This window comes from Equus asinus, chromosome 7 (assembly GCF_041296235.1).
Source record: "Equus asinus isolate D_3611 breed Donkey chromosome 7, EquAss-T2T_v2, whole genome shotgun sequence".
Lineage (NCBI taxonomy): Eukaryota > Metazoa > Chordata > Mammalia > Perissodactyla > Equidae > Equus > Equus asinus.
In genome coordinates, this window is record NC_091796.1 from 16038889 (window position 1) to 16053897 (window position 15009).

Consider the following 15009-nt stretch of genomic DNA (forward strand, 5'->3'; position numbering starts at 1 on the left):
GAATGATCACCAGATCTCTGGTTTTAGGAACTGAGAGATGGCAATGCTAATATAGGAAGACTGGGGGCAGACTCAATTTGGGAGGAAAAGCAAGAGTTCCTTATTGGATACGCTGCACTGGGGAGTTCTGTGAGTCGTAAACGTGGAACTATCACCTATGCGATAGGGTTTATGAGCCTGAAACTCAGACAAGTGGTTTGAGCCAGAGATGGAGAGTTTGGATTCACTGGTTTAGAGGAGGTGTTTAAAACTATAGGAGGGCAAATCCACTCAGCGTGGATAGAGAAGAGGTCCAGGGCAAAGCTTACAAGACCATGAACAATTGGGATGAGGTGGAGGAAGAGGACCAGCAAAGAGGCTGAGATGGAAGGAGGAAAAAGGGGATTGTGAAGATCTTGAAACTGAAAGGAAAGTGAATCAAGAAACAGGGACCAGTCAGCAGCATCCAAGGCCACTGTTGGGTGGTTCCATAATATGAAACCATTGGATTTGGTGGTAGGGAGGTCCTTAGGAGCATTGAAAACACAACATCAGTGCAGTAGTGGGGACAGAAGTCAGATAACTGGATTAAGAAGTGGGTGGGAGTTGAGGAAAGAGCTTATGTAGACAACTCTTAAGAAGTTGTAGTTCTCTTATTATCCCTGTTCGACATTTGAGGAAACGGAGGCTAACAGGGCTTAGTGACGTGTCCAAAGTCACTTGAAGCAATTGGCAGAGCTGGATTTTGAACCCACATGTGTTTGACTCTGAAACCCATACTCTTCACCTCTGTGCTAACCAAGTGTTTAAGTTGTCATTTGAATGAATTATTTATTTTCTAATTAGTTCCTTGTTTCCCATTTTCTCTCACTTGGTTGCTTTCATGAAATGGTCTCTGATTAACATCCAAATAAAGTAAACATAGGAGAAAGCCTGGATTAAAAATGATATGATGATAGATAAATCAAGGGAATTAGAGTATAAAGTTTATAAATATATTCATCGATTGTCTCTAAGTATCCTAAAGCACATGCTAGGATCTTCTGAAATGAAGAATGTTTTATTCTTTTTTTTTTCCCCCCATTGAATTTAGGCCTTAGGCAACACCTGTGGAAATGCTTTAAAAAACTCCACAAAGCAAAAAACCCTCTACTTCCCCCTTTGTGTTTCCCAGTTTCTTTTTTCCCCATCCTGTCATTCCACGGGCTGCTGCTGCCTCTTTGGGGACTTGGATAGCTTTCGCTGGGTCTGAGGGTTTTCCTCCAAAATCCAATTCCCTGTTTTTCCCACTCAGAACAGAGGCAAGAACAAGGAAAGAAGTCTTTCTTTTCTGACTGGTATCTGACAAAGCAAAAATTAGATTTCAATTTGCTGTCAAATAACATACCGCTAGTTAAAATTGTTCTCAGGCCTCAGACATAGGCTAGGTGAGCTTTCATATTCAACTCATATTCATATTGTTTCAATATTCTATATCTGATAATTTGTCTTTCTGTTTGGCAGTTCTTACCTTGCCCACATACAAAGGGTCGGTTCCAGTGTACTCTTCCAGAACAAAAAACTGGTTCCAAACCCAGCTCCTCTTTGTCCGCAAGTGTGACTGTGGCTTGTCTGACAGGAGCGCTTCTAATTCACCTGGCGGTGTTGGTGTACCCGAGAGAACGGTGGTTGTAAGGTCCATCAATCCCCAGAAGTACAAGGACATGCCAAGTCCAAGCCAGCTCTTTGCATTGCTCATTCTACCAGAAGTCCACATGGGATTGCCAGTTTTTCAGGAAGTAAAGTACAGGATGATAAAGCCACTGGAACTTGAGTGTTTTCCAAATAAAAAAATACAACGCAGTGTGTTGGGCACTTAATGCTTCCCAAATGAGATCCCAATTCAAGTCAATCTGCTTGAAGTTGACTTCCTGTCAAGTTAAGGAAAACACAGTGTGATGATGTCACATCCTTTCCTGTGGGCTTGTAGCAAGTTTTCAAGAAATGTCAGTAAATATTCAGTTTTCTACTCAAGGAGTTAAACAGTCATAACATGTTATTGCTTTAGAAATGTTTGAGTAATAAATAATATTTTGATAAAAAGAACACAGTTTATCTTGCTATAGTCAATCCCAAACCTTTGGATATGGATTTCAGCAGGAAAAACTAGTGAATAAATTTCTTCTCATTGGTAATATAGCTGGAGGGTTGTGCTGTATTATTGATTGGCTTGAATTAATAGTGTGCTCTTTGAAATATTTATGATCAGACAGGCTCCTAAACTCTTAAAAATAGCATTCATTTCCAAAATTTACAGCTAATAACTAGTATTTTCATTAGCCCAACTGCTTTTCTTGGCTCACTAAAGAACCAAAAGCAAAATCTAACTATCTTTTTTGCCACCTATAATTATCTTGTGCCTACCCCATGTTATTGATAATATTAGGAATCCTGGACTTCATTTATAAGTTGCTATGGATCACTTCTGACTTTAATCATTTTCTGAGCTGATGGTGAAATTCAAGTTACACACTTTACTGCTTTGGCCTGAAGCACTGATAGGGGCTGCTTATGTGACCTTTGTAGGGTTTGAATGGTCGGTTAATCATTATATTCTTCACGACAGACTTTAAAGTGCGATTAGTCACATGTTTCTGTGGGCTAGCTAAGAGTCTAGCCAACAAATATTTTTCCTGATCTGAAAGACTCATTTAGGCAAAGGAATGTTGACTTCTACCCTGGGGACACCTTTTCATCAGTTAAACCTCTTTTTTTGCTATGAAGTCAGATTAGCTGGTGACCTCACTCCTGAGCTATGACCTCATCAACCATTTCTTCCTTTACTTTGGCTGGGTTTAATGAGATGGCATAGCACTCAAGCCACTCTGTCAAAACAACCAAAATGTCTTCTGTGGGCTTAATATTTTCACTGTTAATGTGGAGAACTGCTGTCATCTTCTCAGAACAAATGTGTGTATTTGGGGATTTCAGACCCATGCAAATAAATAATGCTCCCTTCCTACAAGTGGTTTAAGATGAATGCATTAATGCTAACTCAATTGCCACCTGCCACCTGTCATCATCAGAACTCATTTTAGCTTCCTCTCAAATACTCACTATTGAAATGAACAAAAGAATTCAAAAGATGTAATCATTTCGTACAATATGCCCTTTCATTTCTGCATAAGAAATCACTTCAGTGAGAACTGATAAAGAGGAAAAAGGTGGAGGAGATGATAGAATTTCTGTAACAGAATGGGAGGCTGTGCCTCTTAGGAGTTCTAGCTCTAAAGGCAGGTTGACTGTTAAGTAAAAGCAAGCCAGGTGTGCCTTATTTAGGGTGAAGTGTTTGTTAATAAAGAACAGTGTGCTAGAAGGTGCGTTACCGAATATTAGCAGTTCTCTCTGTCTTTGGACTGATAGAAGCCCAGTCGTGTTTCTCTGATCTCTGTCTAAGGGGAGATGTTCTGAAAGAAGGAACTCTAGCCTAGGAGATGAACTAATGAAAAAGATTGGTGAGACATAGCTATGCTTTTAGGAACCTAGAAGATGGACAAAGGGCATTACCAAAAAAAGCTATTGCCAGGATACTGTGATTGGTAACTACAAAGGGAATAGTCCGTATATTGTGAGACACAAACCTATCTGTAACTTCCCCAAGGAGCGCTAGATTGTGTCAGATGCTGTGGTTCTAGCTTCATTTCCTCTGACTTGCTCACTTCTATGAACTATCCTTCCTCATAGAAAGCGAGGAACAATAATAGTTCTTTTGCCCCCTACCTCACAGGACTACCGTGAGGCTCTATTGGGATAATGTAGGTGAAAGTGCTCTGTAAATGACTAAGAAGCCAACTGACATTTGCACAGTCATGTGGAGAAATTACCTGAGTTATGTGTAAAAATAATGAAGCTGAACCTGAAACATATTTTGTGGGCACTTTTTTGACCGAAATTCTGAAAAGGCTTAACATATATGTATTATGTCACAGATCTCTACATCTGTGATAAGTACCATTGAGTAGAAGATTCTAGCCCAGCCTAATTGTATATAACCAAACACTGTTTTTCCATATGAGGAAACATAATGTAGGACTAGCTATTAGAAAACCCTGTAGATAGAGAAAATTTTTTAGGATTGCATTTATCAAAGATAGAACTCAATATACATATACTAGATTTAACATATTTCCTTTAATGTCTGTGTGTCACGTGTACCTTTTGCCTAAGTGTTATTTTCAATTATTTTGATTATTTTCTCTGGCTAATTTATTATCTTGCTTTTGGATTCTGAGAGCTCAGGTGCACGTGTGTGTGTGTGTGTGGGGGGGGGGATGCTAAGGTTCCCTCTCCCATTTCCACTGTCTACATTTTCTGGACAGAATAAGATTTGAAGACATTTTGAAGAATTTCAAGTACTGTCCCTTATACTCTCCCATCTCTTACAAACTAAACATGCATTCTTACCAATTAAACCCCTCTATCTTTAACTATAGGTGTGACCTGAAGAGCTCAAGGGAAAAAAAGGCGTTCTTTGGAATCTTCGCAATGAATATTTTGTAGGTGGTTTGGTTGCAAGAGCTTTCATCTCTCTCTCCTACCCTCCCACACGTTAGTGCAAAGCCCTCACATTCTTCTCTTTCACTGATGACATACAAAAGTGGCTTTGGGATGTTTAGGACCAGTGGCGCCCTTGGAAATCCTGTGAAAGGTCTGGTGGTCTGTGTGCCCCTCTCATGCTCCCCCTTACAAACTTGAGGTATCAGAGCCCTCAGTGCCTGTACAGTCTTTCTGTGTGAAATAACTTGATAACTACAGTTGATGGAAAGCACTTTATTCCTGCTTCCTCAGGGAAGAATGCATGAAAAATACTCCCTGCCTAACTTTTTAGAAAGTAAAATCTGGGTTATACAATAGTTACAATTATTCTTTTCACAATTAGAGCTGTTTTTATACAAGTGAAGGGAAAATCAGTTCTATCAGAAATACTAACCAGTTTGTAATTATTATAAATAATATGGTTCTCATATTGATTTTTTTTTCCCTACAAGATAAGAATAGCAATGATGTGTTTGAAGGGGGGCTAATTTCTGTTGTTCATATAAAGGAAGAGACTAATATCTGTCTATTTGAATATACAGATCAACTTTGGAAAACCACATATGCCACACGAAGAATACTTTAGTGGAAATAGACTTCTGTGTTAAATGAATCTTTTAAAAGTTTCCCCCCCATCCTGCCTGAAGAAAGCAAACAGCTTGGTAATGAACACAGTAGGAAGAAATTAAAGTTGTACATAAAGTGTGTTCTCAGTGAATTGTTTATTTTGTTACTTAAATTCATGTGATATTTAAAATGTAGGGGGAAGAGATGGTTACTGCTTTCTCCTTGAAATGAACTGGGCTTTTATGGTCTCCCCGTGATTTCTTTCATTACTCCAGTTTTCCTGAGCTTTTTATGGTTAATGGAAGTACTACTCAGTAAAGCTCAAATGACATCTCTATAGAAGCACAAAGTCGGTCGCCTATACTTGTGACTCCCCCTATGAAGGGGGGTGTGTTTTAATTTTCTGATGTGTCCTCATGCCTTTAGAAAGGTAAATATAGACAGTGGTGTTGCCGTTTTAGGCAGCTAAACTTCTTAAGCTATCACTTTTACTTATAGAAGAAGCCTCAAAAATGTACTTACAAAGAAAAAAGAAACTTTGTGAAGATCTTAGATATCACAGTGAAATATGACAGTGTACCGTGAGGTGCATCAGCATTAAATCGGAACACAGCTCGGTGTCACAACATTCTCTTTCCTCTCAGTCAAGGGTTTCTTTTGAGAAACATGAACAGATGCATTTTACTTAGGAGTAAAAATTCTTCAGTATAGAGTATAGAACCCACAGAGAACAGAGCAGGTGGTTGCGGGTATGAATTGGAGTGAAAAATTCATATGATGATGATATCTCTGAAGACATACAGTTCACAAACAACAAGATTCTTATTGTGGAATCCCATAAAGAAAATATTTTCAGTGCTTCTGTAAACAAACTTTCAACATTTCTGAGTCTGGATGTATATGTCTGTGCTACTGACCGAAGTCTACCACTGGGGGTCTCTTTTGGAAAGGTGTGTAATATGGTTTTGTATGCTGAAAGATGGGACAGTTTTCTGACTTGAATTCTTTTTCATTTACTACAGATGTTCCATCTCAGTTTTCTCCTGGGCAGTCATTAAGTGAGTAGAAGGTCCGTACTTCCTTTGTGGCCATCAACTCTGTAGCCTACCCAAAGCCACCCATCTACAGGTGCAGTCAACTCAGCAGAGCCAGAAGAGGTTGTCCAGGTACTAGAATTCCTGGATTTGGGTTGTGCTCTCACTTCCACTCTCTTACTCCATACCTCACCTGCCTCATGACACTGTCCCCAACCCCAAGGTTAACATTTCTGAAGTGGGATATATCTTAAAATCAATGCGTACATTTAATATGGTCATATTTCCTTCTTCCACTCCTCAGAGAAGCTGTTAGTAAGTTGATGGTGTGTTTAGAATTGAGGAATTATGGTATTACCTTTTCTTAAAAAAAAAATTGAACAGAAGAGAAAAACTAAGAATACTTAATTTCCATGGAGATTTCTTAGAAAAGGTGTTTATCACTTTTGCTTATTCTAATTTTGATTATTTATTTTTCTATGAATTTCTGCTTCTCCAAGTTCCTCAAAAACTGTGGAAATCCTGAGCCTAAAGGTTCATTCTTACAGCGTTCACTCAGCTATTATCAGTCTCTTAATCTTCCTTTTCTCACCACTCGTTCTTTCTGTTCCTCATTTCCTTCTCACAACCAAACTAGTCTATGAGAGGGAGTGCTGTTTTAAGAAGTTCAAAAATGGAACTGTGGGGTGGCGGTGGCTGAGGGGGAGGTATAGGGTGGCCTAACTGAAGAGTTTAGGAACAATATCTGGTTTTATGTAAGGGTAGGGATGTGTGTGTGTGTGTGTGTGTGTCCATGTGTGCAGAAGAGAAGTAAAACAAAAAAAGATGGTAGAAAGCTTGAATTATGTAATTAAGAGCTGACTTTGAAAAACCTGATCAGTTCCATAATAAAACCTGCTTTGTGTATCCTGTATAGACACTGACCCTCTAGCTATAAATTCTCTAGCTCAGGTCATGAATAAGGGAATTTCCACTTTAGAAATCCCTTTTGCTAGCGTTCGTGCCCAATTCCTCTTTTCTTTCCATTCTCATTATAATCAATTTTTCCAGTTGAGGGTGCCCTGTCTTTCTTTCCATATCCTCCAAGAATGGCAAATAGATTCTTACTGATCTTTTCACACATACTTAGTATCTACTAAATGTTTTAATCCTCAAGGAGTGGGGAAGTTTTTGACCTACTTTACCCTTCCTCCAGTTTTCACTTTTAATCAAGCTAATGAAACTGCAGTTCAGTCCGTAGGCAATTTCTTTGACTTACAGTTAGACAAGAATGATCAATTTTGATTTTTCAGCATTGTCTCACATGCTCACTAATTTCTAGTCTTATGTGACATTTATAATTGCATTAAATTTGTGCTTGTTCATTTGGAAAAAGCATGTGTTTTAAATGTAATTCTTTGGCTAAGGTTCTTCCTTGATAAGAAGTTGCAAATAATTGCTACTTGGTATTTTCTCTTATAACTTTACCTTTAACAGAACTTTAGGCAGGTAGGACAATTCTGTAGTCTTCCCTGGACCATAAAGATTAATCCATAGGAAGAAGAGTTTTTGGCAAAAGCAAGTTTGCTATCTAAAATTAAGACAATTTATTAATTCTATAAATACTTGAGCATCCAGTATGTTTAATCAAATATGTTAATATGTTGGTTTGAGGCCAAACAAAATTGAGTTTCAGTTTTAGCCCTACCACTTCTTATCTTGCAATCTTGAGTAAATTAAACTCTTTCAGTCTCAGTTTGCCACATGAAAACTGGAGATAATTATAGACTCTCACCGGGTGATTGTCAGAATTAAGGGAGAAAGTATATCTGAAACTCTTAGCACAGTGTTTGGTGGATGGTTAAAGCCTCGTGCTTGAAAATAGCAGGTGCTTAAATAAATATTAATTCCCTTTCCCTCCTTCAAGGAGTTTAGGGTTTAGTGGGGGTGATGCTACCATTAATACTAGTAGTAGAAGTAGTAGCAGGAGTAGGCGTGGGCATGATACCATTACTGGCAGTGGTGACAATAGTGTTGTTAGTAGCAGCAGGAGTAACAGAAGCAATCACAGCAGAAGTAGTAACATGGAGTGTTTACTCTATGCCAGGCTGTGTTAAGTATTTTATATTTACTTTGTCATTTAATCTTTACAAGAATGCCACGAAAAGGTTTTCTTTTCCCATTTTACAAAGAAACAAAGAATAATAGTGTGCTGGAGTTAGCTCCTACTGGCTGTCACGAGAGCCGGTTTGCACATCTCTTCCCAGCTCCTTGAACTCAGCCATGGTGTGAGTATTTCACCACAGCTCTTGCAAATGCGACATATCATGAAAGCAGATGAACTGGGATTCTCCTCAGGAGCCACTCTGCAGCATGTGCTTCCTAGACGACTGACTATAACACGGATCTATTTGTGATAAGGGCCACAAGAGCCCTAGAAAACAAACTGCTAGGCCAGGTTGGAAGAGGGAGAAATGACTTCTATCAGGGAGGAAAAGGTTAAGGTAGTATATGAACTAGACCTTGAAAGGTAGAGAGGATGGCATTCCAAGTGAAAGAAAATGTAAGCTCAAAGGTGCAGATACAGGATGCAAAGGGCCTCTCTGGGAGAAGAATAATTTAATCTGCTTGGAGAATGGGCTCCATTTGGGAAAGTAATGAGAGATGAGGCAGGAAGTACAGGCAAAAAAAAGGAGCGAGGAGCTTTAAATATTGCTGGACTGAAGTGACTGGAATATATTTAGTTGTTCACGGTGAGCAGTTAAAGGTTTTTGAGCATGCAAACGTAGCCAGTCAAATCTCTGTGTAGTAGTGTTGCTGGAGGGGAGTGAAGAGGAGGTGGGGGATCAGTTGAGAGTCCAGGGAAAATTAGTAAGGAGAACTTCAACCGGGGAGCCTGGGGGCTGAAAAGATGATTGGCCCCATGTCTGAACTCTTGAGGAGGCAGAGTCTCCAACACTTGCATACTGAATAGATATGGAGGATGGTGGGCGCGGGAAAAAATGAAAACAATGACAAGGAACTTCTATGCTTAGGTTATGGCAGAAAGCTGGAGGAGGCATTAGTTAGAGGCAAGGTAATAAATTTGGTTTTAGACTTAGGGATAAAAAATTCATCCTTCTATGCCTGATTATTTAAAGAGGCAAGAACTTTCCTTCTCTTTTTAGTCCAAAGCTTCAAAGTAGCTTTGGGCATAAAGAATGTGAGCTCTTTCCTCTCTCTTAGAACAATTCTTGCAGAGCACACACACTGCATTGGAGCTGGCAGACGCTTGCTGACCTGGGGCTGACTTGGTGAAACTGATCTGGAACTTCAACTCAGGCAGGGAGCTTTTGACCTGTTTTGAGTTCTCAGGTATTATTCCTTTTACAGAATCCCCACTCTCTTATTGGAGTCGTGGGTATTTTATCTTTCTTTCTTCTAATGTGTAAGGAATATAAGAAGGCAACTGGATAATCTGTTCAAGAAAAAGGAAAGACAAAACAAAAATCTCATTGATATTTATTATTTCTTCTGTTAAAGGAAAGGAGAAACTTGTCTTCCAATACATGCTTTCAAAAAAAAAAATCTCTCTTTTGGAGAATGGCACATAATGTGGAATCAGGACATCTTGGTTTAAGACCATTTCCAGCTCTGCCACTCAATGTGTAACACTTGGCATTTGCTTAATCTTTTTGAGTCTCAAATATGATGATAACAATCTTCTTTAAAGGTTTATCACAGATTATCATGACCTAATATTATAGATTAAGTTCTGTTAAAAAAATTATTTTTACTTCTTTGTGTTTCCCTTTTCATCTATCTTCTCAAAGCACTGTGTGCGTTTCCTGTCATGGCTCTTCATTATTCAGGATTGTATACTTGTCTCTCCCTTCTCCATACTGTAAGCTCCCTGAAGACATAGCTCCTGTCTTTTCTCCACATATCCTTGATAACTAGTGCAGAATTTGGCACATGATAGGTGCTTAGTAAATATTACCTGAGTGCTGATGTATTTTTAAGCTGTAAAAAGTATTTAACAGTTTGATATTATTCTTTCTGCTTTTCAGGCTTTTAATTTGATTTAATTAATATTTTTTATGCTGATTTTAATATCTGTTCTTACCAGCAATGTATTAAGAGGCATGGATAATCAGTATAAAGGCAACAAAAGTCAAGAAAACAGTGAGTTTTTACAGATGATATTTTTGTTCTTGGACAACAAATATAATAAACTGTTACATATCAGATGTACTCTAGACCTTGGCGTCACTTATTCTAACATAAAGTTGAAGAATCCTTTGTAGAGATGCTTGGAAACCTTATGAGGGAATTGGGATGTGAAAAATTACAGTGACTTAAAATTATGTGATTTTTTTATTGTTTAGTTAAAGGCATGTGACCATGAAGTTATCTCTGGTGGTTTAGCTTCTTACCTCCTTAATTCGGGGAAGGGGGCTGATATGAGAAGATCTTTTTTCTCTAATTCTTTTCCAGGTCGACTCGCACCTGTTCCTTTGACAATCCCCTCTTTCTTGCACCTAGATCCTCTTTATTAGTCCAGTCCTCACCATATGACTATATTTACATTTCCTTTTAAAATGTTTTTATTAGTCTCTGATTGGATCATTGAATATATACTTATGTTAGTATTTTTCTTTTGGGGAGTTCCACCATGTAAACAAGGGATATAAAAAAAAAGAAATTCCCAAATGGCCCAAGACAACTTGGTCCCAAACTAGGTCTTTCTAAGCAAAGTGGAGCCATCATGGGTCCCAGAAGAGACTGGCATTCATGGGGAGTGAGAACTGTTCTGAATTCAGGATCTTCTCAGTCATTTCAGGCTCATCAATCCAATCGAGGCTTCCTGGCATCAAGGTCACCAAATAGCCTGAGGCCTAGATCAAGAGGCACAGATGTCTCATGCAGTGAGGAAAGGGGGATCTGATCCACTGATCCTCTATCATTTGATTTCCTACTGAATCATTTTGGCACTAATTCCTGTTTTCTGGCTAGCTATTGACATGAAATAAATCACCTCAAAATGTAGTAGCTTAAAACAGCAATCATTTTATTAGTTTTTATGGTTTCTGTGGGTCAGGAATTTGGATGTGTCTTGGCTGAGTGGTTCTGGTGTGGGCTTTCTCAGGCATCTGCAGTCAGATGGTGGCTAGGCTGAGACAGCAGAGGTCTGGTGCAGCTGGAGGCTGGGACATCTCTGTCTCTTCACACAGTCTCATTTAGTACCTTTATGTGTGATTTCCATGCAGACTAATTTGGGCTTCCTCACAGCATGGTGGCTTCCAGGAGGGCAGTTGGAATGTGTACATGGTCAGGGTAAATGTGAGCGCTCCTATTCTCAAAGTAGAAGCTGCATGATCTTTTATGACCTAGCCTCAGACTCCTCTCAGCTTCACTTCTGCTGCATTCTGTTGATTATGAGCCACTCAAAAATCTGCACTCACAAGGGGAAGAGAATTAGACTCCACTTCTTGACAGGGGAGTGGCAAGGCTCCAGAAGAGCCTGGGGGATGAGAAATATTACTGTTACCATCTTTAGAAAATACACTTTGCCACGCCTGGAATATCAACCAAGCCATCCAGGGCCACTGAGTTCAGTGGGGAAGAACTTTTGTAATCTCAGAATAGAAAGGCAAGTTTTTGTGTTTAGAAGGTCATGGAAATAGCTATTCTTTGGTTTTAAAAAACATATAGAAGAAGTTCTGTCTGAATGGCCAATTTCTATTTATGTTGTGATGGAGACTGGTGTATCTAAGGGAAGGAGTTCTATGTAAGCTGTACATATAAAGCTTTTGATTATGCCTACTCAGGCATAACAAATTAAGAAATATGGCTCTGACTGTTCAGTACTGAGTGACTAGAGAATTATCATCAATGGATCACTTTCAACTTTAGTGCAATGATAAGTAGTATTTTATAGGAGTAAGTTTTGTATCAAGTGTTTAATATTCATTCATAATTTTAAGGATATCTAAAGTCATGATTACTAAGCATTTGGATTTTTCCAAAGTGGAACAAATTAAAGTGATGGTGGTAAAGGACATGGCTTGGCTTTAGACACAAGGCTCTTTGGAGAAGTTTTAAAATATGAACAGAGCAATAATGAATAAAATAAAATTTAGTAACATCTGGAGATGAGGACTCAGTGAACAAATAAGATTGGTGGGTCATAGTGGATATCATTTCCTCCCAGTTTGACTTCTAATTTTTTCTTTGTTGGGTCTCTGCTTAGTTTAGCCGGGCAATGAATGGCTCTTCTAGCCATCCGAGTAGAAATCCAGAAGATTCCTCCCCCCCGCCCCCATAAACTTCATACCTTCACCCCTGCTGCAACCTAACTGGTGTCCCTGTTCTAATCTGTTATCAGCCAGAGGGATCTTATCAGGTCACTCACCTGCTAAAAGGTCTCTAATGGCTTCTCATTTCTTAGCTGATAAAACCTAAATTCCTTGACAAGGCACTTAAGGACCTACATGATCTGGCTCCTACCTTTCATTCTAGCGCCATCTCCTGTCCCTTCTCCCCTCACATTTTTTGGTTCATCTAAATAAACTAAAGACCCTATATTTTAACACCTTCATTCTTTTGTTCAATCACGAATACCTTTTCCAGGCCCTTTGCTTGGCAATCTCTCTTCCAGGAAGCATTTATTGATCACCAGGCCTATCTTCTGTGCCCTCATGCCACTCTGTCCATTCCGCCAGCACAGCCCACATGGTCTGCTTTCCCCACTAGCCTGTGAATTCTCTGAGGGCAGTGACTCTCAACTCTGTATCTTCAGAATTAGCACAGTGTTGGCACCAAGCAGGAATTTAATAGAACTTGGAATAGAATTAAATTAAATAGAAATTGAACAATGATTTAGCAATACAGCATTTAATTTCAAAGAGAATCATGGCACCTGTATGGTAATAGTAACAGAGTAGGGTCCTGAGGAACCACCAGGCAAGACTGGGATTCTTTGTCAGTTTCTGAGAGCTACAACCCCAAGGGGGTTGGAGTTGAGGATGGAACTTGGAGCAGGTACAGAGGAGTCCACATGGGCCTAAAGATGAAACCTACAGTGTCCAAAGAAAGGAATCTTAAAGGCTAGTGGAGAAAAAGTCAAGGCGTAGCTTAATGAAGACATCCAAATTTTTTAAATTCGTTTTCACCAAGGATGGGCATCTCCTAGGAATCAGGAGCAAGGAACACAGCCATAATCAGTAGCAGAAGAGATTAAAGACAGACAGATTTCCTGACAGTGACGCTTATAAACTGGAACAGCTTGCTTACGGAGATTAAGAAATCTCTTGCCCTTTCTTGGGCAGGGGGAGAAGGATGGGGCAGCAGACTGCGGGGGAGGAAGTGTCCCACTGACTTAAGTGTAGATCTGCCAAAGATGGGGGATGGAACCAAAAGGCCGTAAGGTCTTTTACAAATCCTATAAAACAATGATATTTTCAAAAGCTTACTTTTCATCACAGTAAGCATTTACAACATTTCACTCATTTTTGCCTAGGGAATATGAATTTACAAGCACACAGTGAAAAGAATTAGTGATCCCTCCAAAGTGCATCAGTTGATAATGATGCTTAATTCTAGCCATCTCTACTTTTGCTTGCTGTAAGGTATCGGTAAAACAAGCAAACAAACAAAACACATTCTTTTAATGACCTGCTGATTGACCTCAGGTAACACTTGTGGCAAGATAGGATTGTTAGCTCTGCTGTCTGGAAAAACTGTATTCCTCCTCTGCTTTTATGCCAGCACTTTTCCCCTTTCTGATATTTAAATACCATATAGCAGTGCCACAAAGATGTTCAAATGTTACCAGTGGAAACTGCATTAGCAGTTAAAATTCTTGTATATTTCTTTTCTATCTTGGTAAAGGAGTTGGGTTTCTTTGGAATGGAAAATGCTGTTATATGTCATTTGCAAAATTTATTATTTCTTTCTCCTATAATCCCTTTCATCTTTCCTCTACAGTAAAGAATGGTTAAAAGAAATCCATATAAACTCTACAAGTTTTTATTCTTGTACTGTAAGGCTAAGCATAGTATAACAGGACCCAATCCACATACTCTAATCCATATTAAGGAAAAAGATTTTGTAAATGTTTCTCTTCAAAGTACTAACAGTAAATGTAGTTTAAAGAGAGAGGCTACAAAGAAAGCCTTATTATTGGGAAATACATTCTGATAAATCAAACTGATTCCAATCTTAATAGCCAATTTAAATAATGGAATTGGTTAGTAGCATCAAATTAGGATTAAAGAAAGGGATAAAAATCTATTTCCACAAGTTGTTTCAAAACAAGACATTCACTGGCTGATGCCATATTATATCAATCTGATTATACTGTACATAATAAAGCCTGCCCTATGATGAAACCCTGCTAGGAGACGTGTTTAATAAGATGCCTTTGATATTATTTGAGTGAAAGCTACTTTGGACTCTAAAGAATCAAAGAGGAAAATCTTTAGCTCCTGCAGTCAATCTTAATCCACAGTGAATGCCAGTGCTGTGTGTACACCCCATCCTAATCTGCTCCCGAATACAAGCATGAGCTAACTAGTTGGGATTTCAGATTTGTCCTTTCAGAAGCCATGAACAGAAATTTGTTTTGCTTAATAACCATGTTCCACACCGACTGTTCATTTCTAGGCTTATCACAAATCAAGTCAAGATAAAGATTTTCTGTTGGCAGGAATTTTAGTGGACACTGGTGACTACAATTAACAGCCACCAAATAATAATTTAAAATTACTATTTTAGATGGCTTTGTTTGGCTCCAGCAGGAACTAAATCAACACATTCCTTTCCCAAGACAGTCTTTCTATGTCACTGACCAATTTTAAACCAAATTTTGTGAAGATATGTCATAGAAATAACA

General features: G+C 38.8%; 1 protein-coding gene across 4 annotated transcripts in view; it reads right to left on the bottom strand.

The window, feature by feature from the left end:
• CDH20 (cadherin 20) overlaps window positions 1-15009 on the bottom strand; it is a 199605-nt gene that overhangs the window by 55073 nt on the left and 129523 nt on the right. For all 4 annotated transcript variants that reach the window (XM_070512928.1, XM_070512929.1, XM_014859438.3 and 1 more), the window contains one exon: window positions 1490-1889. In XM_070512928.1, coding sequence (XP_070369029.1) covers window positions 1490-1735 — 246 coding nt within the window. In that variant the 5' untranslated portion in view covers window positions 1736-1889. The remainder of the gene's footprint in view (window positions 1-1489; window positions 1890-15009) is intronic.